The sequence below is a fragment of the Cupressus sempervirens genome, chromosome 10 (assembly GCF_028749045.1).
Source record: "Cupressus sempervirens isolate cs-2001-9-10 chromosome 10, ASM2874904v1, whole genome shotgun sequence".
Taxonomy (NCBI): Eukaryota; Viridiplantae; Streptophyta; class Pinopsida; order Cupressales; family Cupressaceae; genus Cupressus; species Cupressus sempervirens.
The window spans coordinates 208,755,577-208,781,062 of NC_143127.1; the positions used below are offsets into that span (position 1 = coordinate 208,755,577).

General features: G+C 38.6%; 1 protein-coding gene across 2 annotated transcripts in view; it reads left to right on the top strand.

The window, feature by feature from the left end:
* The window catches only part of LOC149533365 (S-adenosyl-L-methionine-dependent methyltransferases superfamily protein), a 225,458-nt gene extending 200,225 nt beyond the window's left edge, over positions 1-25,233 (top strand). The window contains exons 10-15 of one of the 2 annotated variants that reach the window (XM_089804290.1): positions 10,199-10,317; positions 10,468-10,585; positions 10,711-10,844; positions 10,976-11,108; positions 11,257-11,336; positions 24,758-25,233. In XM_089804290.1, the coding sequence (XP_089660416.1) occupies positions 10,199-10,317; positions 10,468-10,585; positions 10,711-10,844; positions 10,976-11,108; positions 11,257-11,336; positions 24,758-24,851 (678 nt within the window). In that variant the 3' untranslated portion in view covers positions 24,852-25,233. Of the gene's footprint in view, positions 1-10,198; positions 10,318-10,467; positions 10,586-10,710; positions 10,845-10,975; positions 11,109-11,256; positions 11,337-11,540; positions 11,951-24,757 lie in introns of those variants that run through there. The other variant, XM_089804289.1, reaches the window with a different exon arrangement.
* The last annotated feature ends 253 nt before the right edge of the window (positions 25,234-25,486 follow it).

The following is a 25,486-nucleotide window of genomic DNA, read 5'->3' on the forward strand; positions in this document are numbered from 1 at the left end:
TGGTTGAGTAAAAAAATTTTATAGAGGGAGAAGCATTTGTAAATAAATCTACAAAGACCCTTGGATCCTCAACTTTTTAAATTCACATCTATTGAGAAACTTTGGAAACTGAGAATCATTTGATTTGCCACCAAATTTTTAAACTTGCGATCCTTATTTGATGCAAGGGTGTGTCAAAAAGAGTTTTTTGTTATGAGGAATGGATTGCTTTAGATTATTCATGAAAGAGGTTAGCATTCATATAGGAGAGAAGGTTTTTCCATTTGGTGAATCTAAGTTTTGGGCCAATATGGAGTACATGTAAAGGTGAATTTTTTTCTTATGTCTTTCTTCATTTACCATCTTTTCTTATCTATTTTTTTTGTTTTCCTTTCTACTTTGACAATCAAAAATCAAATGCTTACAAGTGATATGGCCTCCACTACTTTTCTGGTAGCTACAATGGTGTAAATGCGTCACGGTGTTCAATATCTAGGATGATCTTGTAATGACCCCGAATGGGTTCTTACCTAATTTTCTTTGAAAATTCCCAATTAGGGTTAGATTATGTTTATTTCATTCTAAGAGAATTCTAACTCTTTATCATCATCATATATAGAAATAATATTTGAATTATAATACATATTTAAGCCTTAATTCCTTACTCTTCTCCTAATTAGTAACCCTAAGAGGGATGGTAGAATTACCATGACCAAGGCACAAAAATAGTCTCCAAGAGGCTCCCTCATGAACAAAGCCTCTTTTGGGAATCTTCTCCTCGCTGTGACTGAATTACTTTACCACTCCTCACGAACTCCCTATCCGCTTAGTCGTACTAGTCATGGATTAAAGAATTAAGTTGGATAAGTATTATTACCTTAAATACATTACAACTATAATATATCTAATTATTAAATCATTTCTATTATTATATACTTATAAATATGCATATGTTAATATCTTATGATCAAATACATTATTTATTACCATTATATATGAATAATTTCATATTATATTTTATTACTTTGTTGATTATTGATATCAAAATATTTCACATGACCAAATTAATTCATAAATAACTATCCTATTTTTTGTTAATCATATTCATACAAAATTATATATGTTGGTGTAAATAAGTACTTTACTATTTACACTTAAGTTTACTTAGGTTTATGCATTATTTAATTATTTTGCATTATTTTATTATTTTTATTTGTGAGACACTTAGGAGTTTGCACACCTTTTTGAGTTGTCATGTAGACAACACAGCAATACACAACTCTATTTAAGCACATGGTGTCTACAACACTGTTTTGCGTGTCACACCTTTGTAGGCTTATCCTTTCATCACCGCACTTACTTCTGTGCTTAATGGAGGATAACCCATATCTGGTGCACATGTGCTTGGTTGTATGACACATCATGGTGCTGATTATGAGGCATTCTAGATGTATCTCAGAGGCCTTTATATACAGGCACTCCTAGTGTACTCTCAAGAACTAGTTATTGAATACATTGTTATTTTGATCATGCTCTCTCTCTCTTTGGTCTACTATGTGCTTGTATTTGAGTTCTTAGTTCCTGGGTGAATTTTGCCCTTAGGCAAATTCTTACATGGTATCAGAGCATAGAGACTTTCTCATCACATAGCTGTTTGAGACCACATTTGCTTCATCACCTCATCCCGAATTTGGAGTGCTGCAGAAATTGGGAGCGTCTAGCATCAGATCTGACCTCGCCATTGCGTTCGGAACGTTGAACCGGTGAAAATCGACTATTAACTCGGCTACCTTGGCCCAAAGTCGACCATGAGCAAAGTAACGAGAATCGGAATCGTATCGGAATCGGCACGGCCGAATCGAATCGTGAATCGGGGGTGAATCGCCGGTGAATCGGCGATGAATCGACAAATTTGAAAAAACCCTTTAAATGTAGAGATTTTAACAATTTAAGCCTTATTTCATGCACCCTTTATTGAATATAACTTAAACACACTATAACATCATCAAATAGAAGTTGAAACTTAACATATATAAACATGGAAGTTTGTGTTTACCACATGGGGTAAAGAGTTTTTATAAGACAGCTTCACATCCAACACCTACTCCAAGTGCTTCAAAGCATATCACCCCTCTCGAAAGGCTTGCTCTATTGTTCTCTCCACCACAGACACTCCATGCTTGCAACAGCTTCAGGTCTCATCAACTGGTGAGACTTCCCACGACTGATAACCGCAGCGAGTGGGGGTCTAGGGGGCAACGCCCCCAGCGGGGTCGAGGGGCAGCGCCCTCGCGGGGTCCTGGGGCAGCGCCCCGGGCGCGCTCCCTGTCGCGATACAGGGTGGGGTCGAGGAGCAGCGCCCCCGTCGCCAAAACCAAATTTGCACTCTGAAACCCACACAAAACTATATGGAACACAGTGTTTTTGTGATTTTCTTCTGATCCCACACTCTTTCTGGGAACCGCTGATGTTTTACTACCTGATTATGTCTTTCCCTTCCCTTGGGCATCATCCGTTATGCATTCTAAACATTTTTTATTTGTTGTCGTTTTTTTTTTTTTTTTTTTTATAACCTATGGTTCTTTTCTCTTCTCTCTTCTAGTCATGCTTAACAATTAGAAGGCCCTTTAGGGTTATAACAAAGAGGAAAGGTAAAAAAGAAAGCAAAAAACATAAGCGATTTTTTTATTATTTCCAACTAAACATGCATGCTGTTGCCAGCCGATTTTTGGCGATTTCTAATGGCGATTCAGGCGATTTTTTGAGTGAATCGCCGATACATGCGATTCAGGCGATTCACCCAATGAAATCGCCGATCACGATTTCCGACTCCAAAAAAATCGGAGTGCATGAATCTGATCGCTGAATCGGCGATTCACGCGATTTTAGCGCGATTCTCGTTACTCTGACCATGAGGAAAATTTTTTTTGCAAATTGGAACCCGGAGCCCCTGATTTGCAGTATGGGTATGATTTTGTTTTTTTTAGCGGATTTAATTGATTTTTCAATCTGCATTTTTCTCTGTTTTTCCGAAATTATTTTTCGGCAGAGAAATTTTTTTTAGCAGATCTGAGAGGCCCCGGATCTACCATTTTTGGAGGGTTTATTTAGTTGCAGGGGAGTTATTTTTTTATTCCGCGGGCATCCTTAAAAAATCCCGCCCCATAAAGTTCAGTCAATTTTCCATTAGACTTGGCGACATATCAAACCCCCGGTTGATCCTCCAAGCAATTCTCGGCGGAGTTGCACACTTGTTTAATGTGTCATGAGCTTTGCATTTTAAACAACGTGCAAGGCGCAACCACATTGCATATGGGACAAAGGGTTTAAAAACTCGGCATCACAAATACTCCCCGCAGACACGATCAACATTTCCGGCGGCAAGCAGAGTTTTCGGGTGCGGTTTTCAAATTCCGGCATCGCGCATTAAAATCCCTCCGGCGGTCCGCTACGATCAAACTCCTTCTGCCCGTACAGGGATTTTCGGTGCCACTGTTTCCTCTACTCTTTCCAAGTACACGATTCGGGTAGCTTTTTCCGGCATCCCCTGCATTTTTTGGAGATCCGACAACCACTTCACAGATTCCAGCTCCCGCATCAAAAGTCCGGCAGTCTGCAGAAACAAACTGGCGACCGCGCGTTCTGAAATTCCCTGCTGCCCGTGAACAGACTCCTTTTCCAACGTGGCTCATCTTTTGCGAATTCCCGCCCTCTGTCATCAGCAATTTTCGGGCAGCTGCATCTCCATGTTTCGGCATCGACTTCAACTGTTTTGGCACGGAAACTTGTGGAGACTTCCATCTGCAATCTCCAGCGACCCGTGGATAATCCGGCGAAGGTTTCAGCATTCTCCGGCACGGGCGTTTTGATATCTGGCGAAACTGTGGGTTTTCTCACGCGAAGATTCCGAGCACCGCTGTTTTCATGCTTTCCGACGATGATTTAAACTCCTTCCCGCCCGTAGACAAAAATCTCCCGCCCGCCAGCTGTCACCCTGTGGGAACCCCTACTCCTCGCCACAGAGATGCCGCCACGCGGCAGTTTTAAAGTCGTTCGCTACGTCAGTCAAAGGCCACGTCCGCAGATCTGACACGCAGGACGCCAAACAAACAACACAGTCAATAGACCTGAAATTGCCACATAAGCCACGTGGACAGCCGAAATTTTGACACTTGTATATTTCCGTACAGTATGGAAAGCCAAGTCAGCAAACACGTCACCTGATCGACTGTCTTTTTTGCTGACGTCATCTTTTCACTGTTTTAAAATTGATGGCCGTTTGACCATCAAAACCAGACATTTTACAATTGTAGTGACGGTCGTTTGACCGTCAAATTTAGACTCACAGTTTTCTTTCTAGACCCCTCTTCAGAATGCTTTTCAGTTTGGCAGCCTGAGTTCGCGAGCCCATATCTTGGACATCCGGACTTCGATTCAGGTGCAATTTTTTTGAAATCAGGTAGAATTTCCTGAATTTTCCAGTGGTGGTGTTTTCTGGTTTTGGTAAACAGATTTCGCAGAAATTGCATTTTTTGGCGATTGTATCTGCATAATCTTGCGTTTTGCAACTTCAGAAGCTCCGTACGGGCACATCTGGTCACTTTTTTAGGTTCCATTTTTTTTGAATGTGCGTATTTTTTCGTCTACTTTCCAGATTTGAAGTCAGATTCTAGGGTTGTGTGGACCAATTTCTCACTTTCAGAATTAGGTCTTTTTTGGCATTGTAAAGCTTTGGTTCTCTTTCAGAATTGTTGTAAATTTGAGCTACAATGCTTAAGTGATAGATTTAAGCCTCATAAGGCAGTTGTAAAAGCAAAATTAGAAAGTCCGCTTTGTTCATTTTGACAAGTGGCCCATTGTAAACGCACTACTTATAAAGTGCCAAAGCATCTTTTTTGGGGGAGTCTTTTGATTGAGTGAAAAGGGGGGGTGTGTATTGTGTTTTTTGTGTCTCTTTATTGTGCTCTTCATTTTTGCATCATGGGTTTGAAATGTCCTCCTCTAACTTCACGCAACTATTCTACGTGGAAAGATATTGCATGGAGTAGATTAATGGAAAAAGGATATAGTCTTTATGTTGATGGTACAATTACCAAACCTATTGATGCTAAAGAACTCATTGATTGGCAAAGGCAAGACCGACAAGCTTTAGGTGTTATCAGGAGTTGTGTACATGGGGATCTTCTCTTTCACATTAAAAGTTGTTCAGAATCCAAAGAAGCTTGGGATAAACTTGAACAGTTGTATGGTAAAGTGGATGAAGAAAAGGGATTGAAGATTGAAGATGATCTACTTCTCTGGATCCTAAAAATTATGACACAATTCAGGATTATATCATCAAAGTCAATAAGTATAGGGCACTTCTAAAAAATTGTGGAAATCCCATGAAGGATGATAGGTTGATTCATCACATCCTAAAGAAGCTACCTTCTGAGTACGCCAACTTTGTTTTGAGTTTTAATACTCATAGGTTAACCATGGGATCTACTTACCAGAAGCCTTCCTTTGATGGATTTGCAGATATGTTGATTGTTGAACAATCTCACTTGGTGGATTTTGGACTTCTCAAGTCATCTAAGACCAAAGCACTAGTGGCTAGAGATGATTCCAAATCAAGTCAAGGGGGAAAAAGCAACAAGAAGAAGAAGCAGTGGAAGCAGAAAACACAATCTGAGACACAACAATCCTCCTCTCAACAAGGCGGTTCTTCTTCAAACAAGAAAGAAAGTAATGACAAGAAGGACAAACTCTTTTGTGCATACTGTAAAAAGCCAAATCATAACGAGCATCATTGCAAGACAAATAGAATCGATGAGTTAGAAAATCTACTCAAGAAGAACAAGATTCAAGTGCTAGGTACTTCCAAGGATTCAACTCCAACCTCTTCGAAGGGTAAAGGTCAAGCACTTATGGCCAACACAAATTCTTCTTCGAAATGGATACTTGACTCAGGTGCCTCTTACCACATGGGTTCTTCAAGGGAAGACTTTTCTTCATTGAAGCAATCAAAAGTACCACACATCTTCGTGGGAGATGATGCTAAAATGGAAGTTGAAGGGAAAGGACATGTCGAAATGGAAGATGGGGAATTCAAAGATGTTCTCTATGTTCCAAATCTAAACTCCAATCTCCTATTAGTTTACCAAATCACTCACCTTTGAGATGGTCATAAGGTTGAGTTCCTTCCTAATTCAGTGATGGTGTGAAGTCTCAAAGATGATTCATTGGTAGTAGTGGGAAAAGTCAATGATGACAAGAGGCTTTATTCCTTCTCCCACTTTGTGCCTAAGAGTCCTTCTCAAGCCTTGTTAACTCACTCTACTTCACAAAACAACTTATGGCATGAGCGGTTTGGTCATCTTGACTTCTGCTCTCTTCAACAACTTTGCTTTAGACATATGGTCAAAGGTCTACCCAACATCATCTTTTCTAAGGGAGAGTGTTCATCTTGTTCAGTTGATATGCATCTCAAGGAGAAGTATGATAAAGGGAAGTCTTCTCGAGCTCCAGTTGTTCTTCAGCTAGTTCACATGGTATTAACAGGACCCTTTGCAGTGACTTCAGTCAGCCAAGGCCGCTACATACTCACATTTGTTGATGACTTTTCAAGATTCACTTGGGTCTTCTTCCTTCATCATAAGAATGAAGTGGTTCAAAAGCTTCAAGACTTCAAGACTCATGTTGAACACAAGTCAAGGAAAGCCATCAAGGTACTAAGGGTGGACAATGAGAACAAATATGTTGACAAAAGACTTAAGAACTTTTGTAGAATTGAGGGGGTTGATCTTCAGAACTCACCACCATTCAATCCACACAAGACAAATGTTGCAGCTATGAGGATTAGGACTCTCAAGACCATGGCAAGTTGCATGATTAAGGCCAAGTCTCTTGATCCTACACTTGAAGTTGAAGCCATTAGCAGTGCTACTCACATACTTAATAGGTCTCCTCATCCAGCCTTAGATGGAAAGACTCCTTTTGAGGAATGGTGCGGCAGAAAACCAGTTGTGAGTCACCTTAGAGTCTTCGGTTGTCTAGCATGGGCAAACCTATCTTCCAAGAGTTGCAAGGCACCGACACCTAGGCCTTGTACCTTCATCGATTATGAAGACAATGTGAAGGCTTACAGATTGATGGATCCAGAGACTCATGAGATCTTTGTGGAGAAGGATGTTCATTTTGAGGAAAGTTCACCAAGCTTATCCTCTACTCCTCTCCGCACTTCATACACAGTGGAAACTGATAGTGAAACCAGCGATAGTGCTTCAACAGGTTCAGACACGTGGGGTTCTATCGACAGTTGCAGTGAGAGGTCACATCAGTCCAGTCCACGTGCTTACATTGCCACAGTGAAAGGTCCAACACAGCATGGTACATCTCGTCTTCCAGCTCCAACTTCAGTTGACTTGGGAGACAGACTTGAGGACTTTCATCTTCTCATTGATGATGATTCTTCTATAGTTGTTTCGAGGGCTCACTCTGACCCTCATGTCCATTCTCTACATGATCAATCTTCGCAGGTTGGCGTGATTGTGAATCCTTATGAACAGCAATTAGTGGAGGTCTCTTTGTCAGTAGAGGAGACAGATGGTTCAGTGGAACAGGTTCAGCAGACATCCTTGACTGATTTGCATTCGTTCTTTTCAGCATAGTTGGAAGGGGTGAACTTCAACATCAGTACAGGGATACTTGAGCAGGTTTCAGGACCAGCACACACCTTCAGGAGTGTACCTTTGCCATTGTTTCTTCATAAGGGGAGGAACACCATTCTACACTCATGGACCAGCTTCTTCATTGGAGCAGATTTCACTTGTTGGCATTCTTCTTTAGAGGGGGGAGCCTATTCTGTCTCTCTTCCTTCTCTCATTCTCTTATGTATATACTGGATGTATGTCGTAATGGGGGGGTCTTGATTACTCCATCCATCAATGCATCCTTCTTTATCTCTCTTTTTGGGGGAGGGTTTTTCCCATGAGGTTTTCCCTCTTTCCTCGCTTTATGGGAGATTGCATCTTCATTATGTACATGGGTACCTAACATGGCCTAGTAGCCGGGACCCATTCTGCATCTTCATCCTAGTTTGTAAGCGTAAGGGCATTCCCCTAAGTTGCACTTAAGGGGGGGTGTTGGTGTAAATAAGTATTTTACTATTTACACTTAAGTTTACTTAGGTTTATGCATTATTTAATTATTTTGCATTATTTTATTATTTTTATTTGTGAGACACTTAGGAGTTTGCGCACCTTTTTGAGTTGTCATGTAGACAACACAGGAGTATGCAACTCTATTTAAGCACATGGTGTCTACAACACTGTTTTGTGTGTCACACCTTTGTAGGCTTATCCTCTCATCACCGCACTTACTTCTGTGCTTAATGGAGGATAACCCATATCTGGTGGACATGTGCTTGGTTGTATGACACATCATGGTGCTGATTATGAGGCATTCTAGATGTATCTCAGAGGCCTCTATATATAGGCACTCCTAGTGTACTCTCAAGAACCAGTTATTGAATACATTGTTATTCTGATCATACTCTCTCTCTCGTTGGTCTACTATGTGCTTGTGTTTGAGTTCTTAGTTCTTGGGTGAATTTTGCCCTTAGGCAAATTCTTACAATATTTTAAGAACATGGATTAAGAAAAAATCAACTTTGCATACCTTTTAGAAAGATAAATTCTTTAATATCTTTACATTTGCTAATTTTCCATGTTGCCTTTTCTTACCCAATGTTTTTACTTTTTATCCTAAGTGCCTCTTTCTTTTTAAATCCCTTACTCATATTTAGGGAGGATGTATTTTTTGTCTTCTTCTTATCACCTTTTTTGTCATCATATATTTCAACCCTAAACTATTTTCTTTTACTTTATATTTTTTTTCTCTACTTTTTTACCTTGATTTCCTCCTACATTTCCTGCTTCATTCTCTCTATTTCCTCTTATATTTCTTTTCTTGATTTCTCGTTGAATAATTTACTCTCCTATTATTTTTCTTATTGTTATACTTATTTCTTTTTCTCTTTTCTTAATGGTTCTTCCCTAGTCGTGAATGATCTTGAAGTCATATTTATAATGTAATGGTTGGTTACAACTTACAACCCTTTTTATGTAACTATTGGGTTAATAAACATTTTAAGATATAATATTCATTATCTTTTATTCTAAATTCTAACCTTTTCATTAAAATTATACTACTTGGTAATCTTATACATATTTATTATCAGTATATCCAATATTAGGATTAATGAATATTTTAATTGTATTTCTATTTATACACTAATTCATATTGATCTATTATTATAGAATCGATATGTGGAAATAGTTAATTAAATATGGATTGGATAAGGGGTTCATGTATTTATTATTAAAGCAATAGATTGTGTACATATATTCAGGGTTTTATATGTATTAAGCATCAATGAGGGCTCATGATAGATCTAGATTGAGCTGAGGATATTAGCAAATGCTTGGTAGGGTGGAAATTAGCTGCCAAACACATTGGACACAATAAACATAAGTGGAAGTTTCACCTATACAAGATGATACATAACATAGGGAAGGTCCTTAACCTAAGATTCTATATTTGCAAGGGAATTAATTTTGTTGTTGAGTCATGTGAGGCATCTTCATGTGTATAGAGAGAACAATACATGATCGAGAGGTGGTCTCTCTTTTAGAGACCAAGGTCAAAAATATCTACAAATCTATAAGAGGCTCAAGCAGAACTGCTTTGCAGGGGAACAAAATCAATAGAAGCAACTAGATGAAAAAGAAGGAAAAAGTAGAATTTTCATTAGGGACGTACTAAAATGCAGATAGAGAGAATTGATGACCCATCTCTATTTAAATCTGAACTCCCTATATGGAAACTTGTTAAATCTTATCTTTGATTGTGCATAATTCACACGTAGATGATATGAAGAAAGGCATGGAACCTAAGGAATGTTTTGCATTCTTTTCCAGTGATATTTAATGTCCCATGATCAAGTATAAGATACTATGCATATGGATGTCCTATCTGATATATGTCATATCTGATGTTTTTTATATTCTGCTGCATTTATACCAGATATGTACCTGTATCATTTTCTGGGCAACTTAGGTTCCTGGAAAACTTTTAGACAAATCTTAAATCATCCTTTCATATTATTATCTCCTATTCTTATATTTTATTAGTTCTTGTCCAAATTGAAATATCATCTGAAATGATATTCTGGCAGGCATTCACCTCTATGCTTTATAAATTATGCAAATACGTAAAACGTGGCAGTGCAGTTGTTGAGCTATATGCTGGAGTAGGGATCATTGGTCTCACTTTAGCTGCAAACAGGAAGTGTAGGTATGTGTGACATGTTCATTTATAGTTCTAGGGAGATGTAGTACAATCAATCAACAAAAGCAATGCTACCTGTTGCATCACATATCTGATTTCTTGTGGCTTTAACCATGCACATGTGAATATAATTTCATTTGGTGTATTATGTGACAGGTCAGTGAAGTGTGTAGAGATTAACAAGGAATCGAAGTTGCCATTTGAGAAATCCCGCGCTCGCCTTCCAGGGTCATTAGACTCTAGCGTTAGTTGGCATTGTGCTGACGTCTCAAAAGTGGGATATCAGCCAACCTACTGAATTACATGCACTGCAACACTTTTTGGCTATTGGAAAACATTCTCAATTGCAACTGGCTGGGAACTTTCTGCTTTTTTTAATACTGCACTTATCCATTTCAGGCACCAATCCATTGGCTAGAGGGTACAGACGTCGTTGTGGTTGATCCTCCAAGGAAAGGTCTTGATAGCTCTATAATTGATGCTCTGCAGATAGCATCATTACGAGGACAAGGAGCTATTCAGACACCTAACAGGTAAAGTCATTTAGTAATTCTTTACGATTTGATGTTTTAGAGCCATTGCTAGCTGATTGTGAGGTAATGTTCTTTAATATGCTTGCTAATTTTAATTTTTGTTTTTCTTTAATGTTCTGCTTGAATTGCAGAGTAGAGAAAAGGCCATGGATCCTTCGAGCACAGAAAACTAATAAGCCAGCAAGTAAAACTAATTTTGATGAAATTGCATCTTGGCCTGATACATTAATATATGTTAGCTGTGGATGGACTAGTTTTAAGCAGGTAATAGATAAATTAGCTAGTATGTTGCTGGTATAATCTGAAGTTATTAAAATTTTAAGATTAATCTGAATTGTTTTATTGAAGCTGAGTCTTGAGACTGGCAAATGCTTATCAAAGTTTAACACGTAAGATTAATGTGTTTGTCCAGGACTGCCAGGCCTTACTGTCTAACAAGGCTTGGCATATAGAAAGTGCACGTGCATTCAATTTTTTCCCCGGCACAGACAGGTTTTGTTTCTTCCCTTTTCTAATTTGCTATATTATATTTTCTTGTACAGGATAATTAACATTTGTATCATAGCTTGACTGATGCATTCTTTATAAAAGCATATTTCAGGTTTTCCTTACCAGTTATAGTATCTAAAATATTAAACTGCAATATTAGTTTCTCTGATTAATATTGAGCATTTGAAGTCACCTGCATATTTGCAGGAAACATGTGCAGTGGCATATCAAGAAACTTGAGTTGATGTATGATGATCACTGGGTGGGACAGAACACTAGGAAAACTGAGTTCAAAAATCATCTTTGGCATGGAACAACAACAATGTATAGAATTATAAATTTTAATAAGCATCAATGCAACAGATATGCACCTGCAGCCTGCACAAAACAACTCTAACAATGAAATATTCAAGTTGAAATATTGAAAGCATTGAGAAACATGCATAGTTTTCATGGCTTAAGTACACTAGTTGTAGGCCTTTCACGCTAAGAACCATACCTCAATTGGCAGTTTTTTGGAAAAATGACCATATTGAGCACAATATTGTGGTAACAACAGAGTTCCCTTTTTCAATCACTGTTTTATTCATTAAATTTGGAACTAATTATATTTATCATACCCTTATTAATAAGAAAGTAAGCTAAAATGAATTATATTAATTTTTTAAAGATAGAAGACATATTTGTAAAAATGATTCAAAGAGAATAGTTAAGGGGGGGTTTAATTCAAACGTTCTTGCTGTTCCTTAACATCAGAGACCTATACCTTGTAATGTTCCCGTCATAAAATAATTAATTAACCAAACCTTTGTTCATGGGCCGATTGATTTAGTATATCTCGGGCCCATTTTCATTTTATTGTTTCCATAGGTTTGGCTGTCAGCTATATTTGTAAACCTTCGGGAAGTTCTTCTGAAGGGTATTTAAGCACGGCATGTAGGTAGTAGTTGGTAGGCGATATGGATTATTTTGCGTATTGCAAATTCTTGTTGGAGTTTAGTATTGTTCTGTATTTTAGAAGTGAAAGATCTTCCCTAATTGGCTAATCTAGTTTCGGTGGGATTTAACCCTCACCCTACTCCATCTCTATATTACTTGCTCGGATCTGGTGTTCCGCGTACCATCTTTGTTTGCAAATTCATATATTTGTATATCTATGATATGAATTTCAATATTTGTACTGGCATTAATTGACATTTTTCTGGTAAATATATATACCCTTTGTTCTGGTCTCTCAAAGTGTAGCTCAACCCATCACCCTAACGGCCCTCTGTACCCATCCGTACAACTTCCAGATTCACCGTACAACCTCCACTCTACACGGTACGATCCCCAACATCCCCTACAACCATTGTACACTTCAACTCTCACCATATGACTCCTCTTTCCTTACTGTACAACCTCCATCCCACTACTGTACATCCAGTTAACCACAACCGTATGACCAGTCTAGTGGCAAGTGTACAGCCTAAGGGTGACAATCGTACGATCAGACCATTGGTCCACTACAATCGTACGGTTGTTTCTATCATGTATTGTTGGCTTCCACAATACCTTATGGCTTCCCTAATTGTGCACAAAACACCATCGTACGGCCAACTTATCTTTCTGGAGGTGACATTGGGAACAAAACATTACAGTGGTATTAGAGCTATTGATCTTGCCAGCCTGTGGACAATGAATGAAAGTTTATAGTTGGAAAAGGAGACCCCATTTAGTTGATAGAATGGCAGATCAAGAACCCACTCTTGTTGAACTCATGGTGCCACTAAGGGATCTTTTGAGGAGTTAAGCTCAGATCAATGATACTCAGCGACTTATGGAAAAAAACTCTCAAGAAACTAGCACACAATAAGATATCTAGTGAACAAAATGGTCACGCCATGGACTCAGTGTCGCGTAAGGCAAACCCTCATTTAGCATGCTCTTGACCTTCCATGTCGTTTTTCCCTCCACAGAGGAAAGTAGACAACCTTTGAGGAAGTTCAAGAACAATTGAGAGAAGACTAGAAGAATGCAAATTTGGAGGAAGATATATCCTGCAAAGATTACGCAGAATTGAGAATGAGATATTTTTGAGGCAGAAACTGAGAATATTTTAACGATGATCTCAAAAGAAAGTTGAGTAAGGTAAATTGGTCACCATTTGATAGATTCGGATCCATATCTGCCCAAGCATGGGTGATGAAGGCCGATACTTCCAACTTAATCCATTGCCAAAAGAAGATGCAATCAAATTTGCAACACTCCACTTAAAGGGAGTGGCGCATGAATGGTGGCATCATGGCACTATCACATTGGGGCATGACCAAGTAAATACTTATGTGGAATTCACTGAAAGATTCATAGATCGATTTGATGGTAAAGATCCAAAACTTAATTTCGATGAGTTGGCACAACTAAGGCAAACTGGATCGGTGGACCAGTACATCATAGACTTATAAAAACTCTCTATTTTGGTCACGAACATTTCCAAAAAGAGATGAATAGTGCTCTTCATGGACGGACTGATGAAACCACTAAGGGGTTGAGTAAAAGGTTTCAATCCTACCACCCTTTTAGAGGCTATAAAAAAGGCGTGAAGCATGGCATCATCATCGACATCGTCCTCTCAAGGTTACACTCTAAACAACCAGTATTTCCAAGGGACAAAGATTACAAACCTCTGCCAAAGAAGCCTTTGTTGGATGAAGCTACCAAGAAGGAACTTCGAAGGAAGAAATTATGTTTCAATTGCAAGGGACTGTGGGAACTTGGGCATAGATGCCTCGATAAAGGGAAACTACACTACATTGAAGACGTATCCGATGATGAGGATGATGAGGAGGATCTACCCACAAAAGATGACCACCCCCACAAGGACTCCAAAATGGTTAATCTGATCTATACGGAGAGAATCGCCACATTGGTACAGTGTGGAGGAACCATTGCCTTAGTTGAGAGCCTAAGACGTACGGGATTTCATGTACAGGGAACCCTTCAAAGATAGAGAGTCATTGTGATGCTGGATAGCGGAGCCACTCTAAATTTCATAAACTCGTCTGTGGTGAAAAAAGAGGTCTACCTACTATGACGCACACAAGATTCTAGGTCAAGGTTGCTGGAGGGACACTTTTTCCCTGTACGCACCTTGTTCCCCAACTGAGTATCACCATGGCTAACCACACTAAGACAGACGATTCCTTTATAGTGGACCTAGATGATATGGAGGTTATCCTAGGCATATAGTGGATGGAGACTCTTGATGAATACATTTAGAGCTTCAAATGGATGGACTTCACTTTTTTTGTCGATGGGAAGAAGGTTGTCCTTTATGGGATGGCCAATGAGGGATCAGAGGAAGTTTTGTTAAAGTGGATGGAGGCAATCTTTGGGCATGATGAAATTACATGGGTTGCACATTATTTCTTTTTGGCAGAACCTATAAAAGGACAACAAACACGCCATTGGGACGATGATCTTCAAAATATCTTGAGTAACTATGATAAAGTTTTTGTAGACATTCCTCTCGGCATACCCCCCATTGCGGGTTTGAACATACCATCGAATTGGAAGCTGACACCAAACCAATTATCACCACAACTATAATGTTCTTGTCATAAAATAAATTATTAATCAAACCTTTGTTAATGGGTCGATTGATTTAGTATATCTCAGACCCAATCTTGTTTTTGTTTCCGTAGTTAGTGTAGCCGTCGGCCATCTTTGTACACCCTTGAGATGATTTTCCCCAACAGTTATTTAAGAACAACTTGTAAGTAGTTGATATGTGATTTGGATTATTTTGTTGTACTATGGATTCCTGTTAGAGTTCGATATTGTTTCCTATTTCGGAAGTGAAAAATCTTCCCTACTTGGCTTTCTAGTTTTGGTGGGATTCAACCCTCACCCTATTCCGTTTTTGTATTACTTTGCTTCGGATTTGGCAAATCTGAAACACTATTCTTGTCTGGACTATATTTATTTGTTACTATCTCAATATATTTTTGTGTCTTCTATGCATTTCCTTCAAGTGTCAGTTTCATTCTAGAAGTCTCAGTATTAGTGAATCATGACAAGCAACCCGTATTGCATCACCTTCATCACCATACGTCAACATCCCACATCTCGAGCACACCATGGCATCTTCCAACACATTACCGTACGACTACCACTATTGACTATATGACTTCTTCTACCCTCCACTGTACAACTCCCCAGCACAACTGTATGACCTTCATCATTAACTCTATGACCTTCCCCTACTTCCACCGTACGGCCTTGTCTTTAATACCGTACAACTCCTGCAATACCCCTGCCCCCATCGTACGACCTTGCCTGCAATACTGTATCGCCACACATCCATCTCCCATCGTACGACCTTGTTAGTCATCTTTTGTACGACTAGTCTGCACCGTACGACTAACATAATTACTACGTACGACCAATATCCTTCCTACTTTCCGTACCACACCCTCCAGCCATTTGACAGGAACAGAATTAGGATATAGTGAAAGATTGTCTTCTACAAAATTGGATCATTACAATGGCATTAGAGCTAACCATCCTACCAGCCTGTGGACAGTGAATGAGAGTTTATAGCTAGAAGAAAAGAAGATCCCATTTGATTGATAGAATGGCAGGGGAACAAGAACCCCACAATTGCCGAAATCTTGGGCTACTTAGAGAACTTGCAAGGAATCGAGCACAAATCAATGATACTCAGTGACTCATGGAAGAAACTTTTAGGAAATTGGCAGACAATATGATATCTAGTAAACAAAATGGTCACAGTGCGGACTTGGTGTCAATAAGGCAAACCCTCATCTAGTATGCTCTCAACCTTCCATGCCATCTTTCCCCCCACGGATGGAGGCACCACACGGAGGAAAGCAGACAACCTTTGAGGAAGTACAAGAAAAGTTGAGAGAAGATTGGAAGAATGCAAATTTTGACGAAAAAATATCTTACAAAGATTACGTAGAATTGAGAATGAGATATTTGGGAAGTAGAAACCGAGGATATTCTAACAATTATCTCAAAAGGAAGTTGAGTAAAGTAAATCTATCACCATTTGACAGATCCAGATCCATATCTGCGTAAGCGTGGGTAATGAAGGTCGATATTTCCAACTTAATCCAATGCCAGAAGAAGAAGCAATTAAATTTGTGGCATTACAATTGGAGGGAGTAGCACATGAATGGTGGCATCACGACACTATCACACTAGGGCATGACCAAATCAATACCTATGCGGAATTCACTAAGAGATTGATAGACCAATTTGATGGTAAAGATCCAGAACTTAATTTCAATGAATTGGCACAATTGAGGCAAACTAGATCGGTTGACCAGTACATTACAAAATTTCATAAACTCTTTGTTTTGGTCATGGACATTTTTGAAAGAAGACGAATAGTACTCTTCATGGATAGACTGACAGAACCATTGAAGGGTTGGGTAAAAGGGTTCAATCCTGCCACCCTGTCGAAGGCCATTAAGAAGGTTCAAAGTATGACATCATCATCAACGTCCTCTTGAGGGTACTCACATTCCAAGTTGTTGGTGTTTCCTAGGGACAGAGATAAAAAACCTTTGTCGAAGAAGCCATTGTTGGATGAAGCTACCAGATAGGAGCTCCGAAGGAAGAAACTATGTTTCAACTGCAAGGGACTGTGGGAACCTAGGCACAAATGCCTAGAGAAAGGAAAACTTCACTACATTAAAGTTGTGTCTCATGATGAGGACAAACAGGAAGATCTACCCTCCAAAGACAACCATCCCAACGAGGACACTAAAATGGTTAGTCTTAACCATACGAAGAGAATTGCAACATTGGTACAACGTGAAGGAACTATCACCTTAGTTAGGACCCCGATGTGTACGATGTTTCGTGTACCGGGAACCCTTCAAGGACAAAGGGTCATAGTGATGCTCAATAGCGTAGCCACTCTAAAATTCATACTCATCTTTGGTGAAACGAAGAGGTCTGCCTACAGAGTTGCATGCAGGATTCCAAGTCAAGGTAGCCGAAGGGACTCTTCTGCCCTGTACACACCTTGTTCCCCAACCAAGTATCACCATGGCTAACCACACTGTGACAGAGGATTTCTTTATAGTGGACCTAGATAATATGGAGGTTATCCTGGGCATACAGTGGATGGAGACACTAGATGAATACACTCGGAGCTTTAAATGAATGGATTTCACTTTTTTTGTCGATGCGAAGAAGGTTGTTCTCCACGGAATGGCCAATGAGGGGTCGAAGGAAGTTTCAACACATCAGATGGAGGCAATTTTTAGGCATGATGATATTGCATGGGTTGCAATACCCCAATGGATAGAGCTGGAACTTCGAGAGGGGAGCCACATTCATAACGTTTTTCATGTATCTTGCCTTAAGAAAGTCATGGGACAGAACATCACGGTAGTTGCAGACCTTTTGTTGTTCAATGAAGAAGGGAAGCTCATATTAGAACCGACTAGGATTATTGAAGTATGCAGGAAGACCCTGCAGAACTGCACGGTGAAGGAATATTTGGTGCGCTGGAGACGATTGTTGTTGGACAGCGCGACGTGGGAAGGCAAGCGCATTCCATAGCATCTAACATTGCATTTGCTTGACGACAAGCAAAATTTGTGACAAGATGATTGCAATGTTCCCATCATAAAATAAATTATTAATCAGAGCTTTGTTAATAAGCTGATTGACTTAGAATATCTCGGACCCATTTTTGTTTTTGTTTCCGTAGGTATGTGTAGGCATCGACTATCTTTGTACACCCTTGGACAGGGTTTTCCTTGATGAATATTTAAGCATAGCTTGTAGGTAGTCATTGGTATGCAATTTGGATTATTTCTTTGTATTGCGAATTCCCGTTGGGATTCTATGTTATTCACCATTTATCCTTAGGTGACTTAGATCTGGTTTGATGCATGTAACTACTTCTAGAGTGGTATTGTCTAAGACTAAGTGTGAACATCGATTTTGAATGTAAACAACAGTGTTAGATGCTTCAGCCCAAAACGAAGTATGAAGGTTTTGATCATGCATCATAGCTTTAGCTGATTCAACGATTGATCTATTCTTGCATTCTACAACTCCATTCTATTGAGGATTATAAGACACATAAAACTCCCTCTTAATCCCAACAGTAATGCAAAAATCTTAAAAAATCTCAGAGATGTATTCTCATCCATAATCAAATCTTAAGGTTATGATTTTCTTTCCTGACTGATTTTTCTACTAGAGCTTTGAATTCTTTGAATTTTGGGAGTACTTCACTAGTTTCCTTTTGTTTTAGAAAATAAATCCAAGTTCTAGAATAATCATCAATAAAGATTACATAATAGAGGCACCCATTTAGAGAGGGTACAAACATGGGACCACATAGGTTAGAGTGAATGAGTTCAAGTATTATTGCTTTAGATTTATGAACACATTTGGCAAAGGTTTTCTTGATATTTTTATCTAGGGAACAGCCTTTATAGACACCTAAGTGATTTGATTTTAGTAACCCTTTGACAATTTTCCCTATAGTTGATAATGCTTGGAAATGTAGATGACCTGGTCTCCTATGCCATATTTCTATAGACTCTGGGATATCATGACTTAGTGCAAAATTTTGTTGATTATAGAGCTTATATAAACTATATAAACTCCCATATCTAACATCAATAGTGATAGCTTTCTTATTGTTAGAATTTTTAGGCCAAGATAGAACTCTATCTTCTTGAAAAGCAATTTTGTATCCTTGATCAGAAAGGCCAGATATAGAAACTAGATTTCTTTTAATTCTAGGTACATATAAAACATTGTTGAGTTGAAGAGTAATGCCATAATCTAGTTGAATAGAGCAAGACCCACTACCTTTAATTGGATGTGTGGAGTTATCCCCGATGGTGGTTACCTCTTCTGAGTGGCATTTTGAAAAGTTTTTGATTTTGTCTCTAAAACCTGTTATGTGTCAAGATGCTCCACTGTCTATGATGAAAGTATTTTTGTTTGAATTTAACTCACTAGAAAGTGCTAGATAAGATGCATTATTTTCTTCTGCTTCCTCCTTTTCTTCTTTTATTTTTGCTAGAGCAGCTTGAATTCTTTTACATTTAGGGCAGACATTACGAGAGTGACCAATTTTGTCGTATTTAAAACATCTCACTTTTCACCAATCTCTTTTCTTATAAGGTTTGTTGGATTCTCTCTTATTTCAATTGAATTTTCCTTTCCTATTGAAACTTTCTTGAAGTGCATGAATGTCTCCCTCTTGATTTAGGCTTATCCCCCTTGAGACTAATCTTGATTCTTTTTGAGTGCATTCATTCTTGAGTAATTCAAACTTTCAACAGAAGCAACCCATATTGCATCACCTTCGTTATCATACGTCCACATCCCACATTTCAAGCACACCATAGCATCTTCCATATACATCCGTCAGTCTCACCCCACACTATCGTACGGCTGCCACCATTGACTACATGGCTTCTTTTATCCTTCACCGTACAACTCCCCACCACAATCATACGAGCCTTACCATAACCATACGACCTTACCCTACTTCCACTGTACGGTCTTGTCCTTAATATCGTATGGCCCCTGCAATACCCCTACTCCCATCATATGGCATTGCCTCTAATATCATACGACCACACATCCATCTCCCACTATATGACCCTGTTACTTATCTCATGTATGGCCAGTCTACACCGTATGGCTAAAATAATTGCTACGTATGGCCAATATCCTTCTTGCTTTCCGTACCACACGCTCCAGCCATTTGATGAGAATGGAATTAGGATACAGTGAAAGCTTGTCTTCTGCGGAATTGGATCATTACAATGCCACTCTGTCATCCCAACAAATTCAATGATGAAATTGAGAAAATGATTCAGGAGTTGCTCAAGAAAGGATGGATCCATCTCAGCCCTAGCTCTTTTGCATCATTAGTGGTATTGGTAAAAAAGGATGGGACAATGCACATGTGTGTGGACTATCGTGCGCTGAATAAGAAGACAATAAAAAATAGATACCTTATTCCTAGGATCGATGATGAGTTGCATGGTGTGGCTTATTTTTCTAAAATAGATCTTCATTCCGAATACCATCAGATCCGCATGCGGGAAGAAGACATGGAGAAGAGGGCTCTCTGTTGTCACTATGGGCATTATGAGTTATTGGTCATACTGTTCGAATTAATGAATGGACCAGCTACTTTTTTGTCTTGCATGAATCGCATCTTCAACAAACAACTGTGTAAGTAGTTGTTGGTATTCTTTGTTGGTATCCTTATATACAACAAAACTTGGGAAGAACACCTGAAACACTTAAATGAAGTCCTAGGGATCATGAAGGCCCAATCCTTGTTCACCAAGCAATCCAAGTGTGAATTTGGAATGACAAAAATATCACACCTAGGGAACATTGTCAATAAATATGGAGTGTAGGTCCACGAAGAGAAGATTCAAGCTATCCTTGATTGGCCTCCACCAAAATCACTCTTTGAGTTGTGAGATTTCTTAGGACTGTGCAGTTACTACCGGAGGTTTGTAAACGGTTTCTCTCAACTCAACACACCATTAATAGATTCGACTAAGAAATTCTCCTAGTGGAATGAAAGAGTGCAATACACTTCTGATAAGTTTAAAGAAGTAACGAGCACTTGTCCGATTCTCGCCTTACCAATTTCACACAACCATTCATTCTAGAGTGTAATGCATCTAGAGAGGGAATTGGCGCGGTATTAATGCAAGATAGACACCCTATAGCCTATGAGAGTCGAAAGCTTACACAAATGGAGCATCTATATCCCATTTATGACAAAGAGGTGTTAACCATTGTGCATGCACTAACAAAATTTTGGCAGTATCTAGTAGGTGCCAAGTTTGTCATTTGTACTGATCATAATAGTTTGAGATATTTTCTAGAGCAATAAGATCTAAACGAAAATCAAACAAAAATGGGTAAGATTCAGGCTTTTGGTTTCGACATTGAATATGTGAAGGGGAAGAACAATGTGGTTGCAGATGCACTATCAAGAAAACATGCCATCTGTTTACTATCTCAGATCTCAGCTCACTGGAAAGGATACTTATTGGCAGAATATTCCAAAAACACATTTGCATGTAAGTTAATGGATGACGACACTCAAGATGACTAATACAAGGTGGTGGATGACATCATTTACTATACAGATCGGATAAACTTGGTGCTTGAATCCAAAATGAAGCAAAAAATCCTGAAGAAAATACATGACTCATCTTTGGCGAGACACCCAAGGTTTCTCAAAACCTATAGACAACTCAAGGAGAGGCTTTCATGGGAGGGACTTAAAGGAGATGTATTGTAGTATGTACGGGAATGTGCAGTCTATCAACAAAACAAATCCAAACACACTATACCTTTCAGGTTACTGTAGCATTTGCTTATACCAAAACCAAAGTGGAAAAGTACCTCTACGGAGTTCATCACTGAACTTCCTAAAGTAAATGGAAAGGATTGTATCTTTGTGGTGGTGGATAGATTGACGAAGTATGCACACTTTTTCGCCATCCCCTTAGACTTTTAGGCCTCGCAGGTAGTAGACTTATTTTTTAAGGAAGTTTTCCGTTTGCACAAGTTAGCTCGAAATATTGTTAGTGACAGGGATGGTCGATTTATCAATGTTTTCTAGACAGAATTGTTTTGGTTAGAAGGTTCAGAATTTTCACTAAATACTAGCTACCACCCTCATATAGGCGAACAAACAAAGATTGTGAACAAGTGGTTAGAAGGCTACCTCTGGAACTACCTTTCGACACAACAATGAGGGCATGGGTCAAATGGATGCATTTGGGGGAATACTATTACAATACCACTTATCACATGTCCATTTGGATGACACCCTTCAAAGCACTATATGGGTATGAACCCCTTTCATTTATCGACATGGTGTTGGGTGACAGTTGTGCACCAAGGGTGAGGGACTGACTTCAAGACGGACAAGACATCCTAAGATTCTTGAAGGAGAACTTACAATAGGCGCAATATTAACAAAAGATGTATGCTAACAGACATTGGATCAAGAGAAGTTTCGAAGTGGGAGACTTGGTCTATCTCAAACTCCAGTCGTATAGGCAATCCTCATTGAAGGAAAAAGGGAAAGAAAAATTAAAGTCACGTTATTATGGTCCTTATTGTGTAGTTCACCACATTGGTGAAGTTGCCTATGAATTGGAACTTCTAGAAGGGAGTCACATCCATAACATCTTCCATGTCTCTTGCCTGAAGAAAGTCGTGGGGTAGAACATCGCAGTAACTACAGATCTTCCACTTCTCAATGAATAAGGGAAGCTTGCATTGGAACCAACTGAGATCATCGATGCACGTGAGAAGACTATGGAACCATACTCTGAGGGAATACTTGGTATGCTGGAAACACTTGCCATTGGACGACATGACTTGGGAAGGTGAACGCATTCTACAGCATCCAGCATTACATTTGCTAGAGGACAAGCAAATTTTGGGACAAAAGGATTGTAATGTCCCTGTCATAAAATAATTAATGAAACAAACCTTTGTTCATGGGCTGATTGATTTAGTATATCTCTGACCCATTTTTATTTTATTGTTTTCGTAGGTTTGGTTGTCGGCTATATTTGTAAACCCTCAAGAAGTTCTTCCAAAGGATATTTCAGCACGACATGTAGGTAGTAGTTAGTAGGTGATTTGGACTATTTTTTTTGTACTGTGAATTCTTGTTGGAGTTTAGTATTGTTCACCATTTCGGAAGTGAAAGATCTTCCCTACTTGGCTAATTTGGTTTTGGTGGGATTCAACCCTCACCCTACTCCGTCTATGTATTACTTGCTCGGATCTAGCAATTTCATGCACCATCTTTGTTTGCAAATTCATATATCTATATATCTGTAATTTGAATTTCAATATCTATACTGGCATTAATTGGCATTTTTTGGCAAATATATATACCCTTTGTTCTAACTTCTGGTATCTCAAAGTGCAGCTCAACCCATCACCCCGACGACCCTCCATACCTTTCCACACAACTCGCAGATTCATTGTACGGTTGCTTGTTCCACCATACGACAATCCCATCTGCTCACTGTACGACCTTCCCTCTACACCGTACGATCCCCAACATCCCCTACAACCATTGTATACTTCAACCCTCACCGTATGATCCCCAACATCCCCTACAACCACTGTACATAGCAACCCTCACCGTACAGCTCCTCTTTCCTTATTGTATGACCTCTATCCCACAATCGTACTGCCAGTTAACCACAACTATACGACCAGTCTAGTGGCAACTGTACAATGTGAGGGTGGCAATCGTACGATTAGACCGTTGCTCCATTACAACTATATGTTCCTTTCTATCCTGTATTGTTGGCTTGCACAATACTGTACGACTTCCCTAATTGTGTACAAAACACCATCGTACGACCAACTTATCTTCCTGGAGGTGATGTTGGGAACAAAACATTACATACCTTGTTTTAAAGTATTGATTCTCCTTTAACCAAGCCACTCCCCCTGAGGTCAGTAAAAGCTCCATAAGCCACTAGATACAGGATACGAGTGAATGTGGCTCTATTGCATGATATTGTTGCTAAAAGTACTTGAGGCAAAGGGCCCCTTACCTTGAGAAATAGAAAGGAGAGTGCCAATTCCCATTGTGAAAAAATATATATTTATTTAGTTGAGAAATGTACTCTATAATATACCTATTCTACCATTGGACAATTCTTGATTCCTAAGGAACTATCACCCCCCAAAATTTTCTATTCTTTCCTAAAGAATCAAAGATCAAACAAAAATCTGCAAAACATGGTCCACCATTAAACAAGTATAAAAGATGACAGTTGTTACTAACATATCCATGACTAGGAAACAACCTTCACTACAGTTAGCATAATTTCGTAACTGGATTTCAACCGGAGGTACTGTGGCACTTTTTGGTCTTGTTGCCCATTAAGCTAACTGATGAGCTCAAGGTTATATGACAGCTGCTAAAACTTAGATTGGATTAGTTGTTGAAAGGACATTTGGAAACTCTTTAATACAGACGAGTTTTAATTTCTCGAGTACAATACCAATTGAGTTTTTGTAAATGCAGTAAAGATGATATGAAACATACCCAAGTATCTTTAAGCCACCATGTTGCTTTACTCTCCCTATGAAATATGCATATTTCCATAAGAATACAAACTCAAGTACTGATTCCCTTGTTAATACCCACTCTTACAATTTTGCAATGCAATTTTTTTAATTATTATTTGTTTTTTCAATAATTTTGCTCTTCATTTTTTTTCTTTAAAAGGATAGTTAGATCAACATCCAAACGTGAGATCATCACTGAAGATAATAAACTTAAATATGGGCATTGCAATGTATTATCATGTTTATGAAAATATAATCAATTAAGTAAATTTTTTTTGTTTCTTCAGTATTGAGATCTTGGCCATTTTTAAGTGTGGAGAAAGTCGAAGAATAAAACCAAAAAAGAAGAGATCTGCAGGAAAGACAAGAAGGAGAAAATGATGCTTTTACACTTCTTTTTTCAGATTTTAGATTTTTAAGGGAAAGCTAGTTGATCCTTATCCTCAATTATGTCATCTTCAAGTAATCTATGAAAGTTTTCTAAGTTGTATACATACACTAGTTCATAGACCTGTCTATAAACGATTGAAAATTTTACTATATTAAATTTATTCATGTTTGGAATCTTTTATATTTGGATGAGACTCCGGACCACAGAGAAATACTGAGATTCTCAAGCAAATGTTCTTCATTTTTTTACAGTTTGTCTAGTGTAGTCATTTTGCAGTATGTCATGTTTTGAGGAAAAATAAATTGTTTCAGGGAATATGAAATTGTATATAATAATTAAATTCTCTCTAATGGCTAAGATTCTTTTTAAACCGGACTTTATTATCATCTAAATCTGTAAAACTTTATATGCAATCTTTATTGTCATACTTTAATATAACAAATGCTCGATTTGCAAAATTTACTTTTCCTCAATGTTTGAATTGATGCCCTAGATTTAAATTTTACAAGAAATCGTGAACAATAGTGCAATATTACAAACATATTCTGTATTTTATTTAAATTTTTATTATATTCAACTTTTCAAGCATAAGAGTTATATAGCAATCTATTGGAGTTTTCTTTTT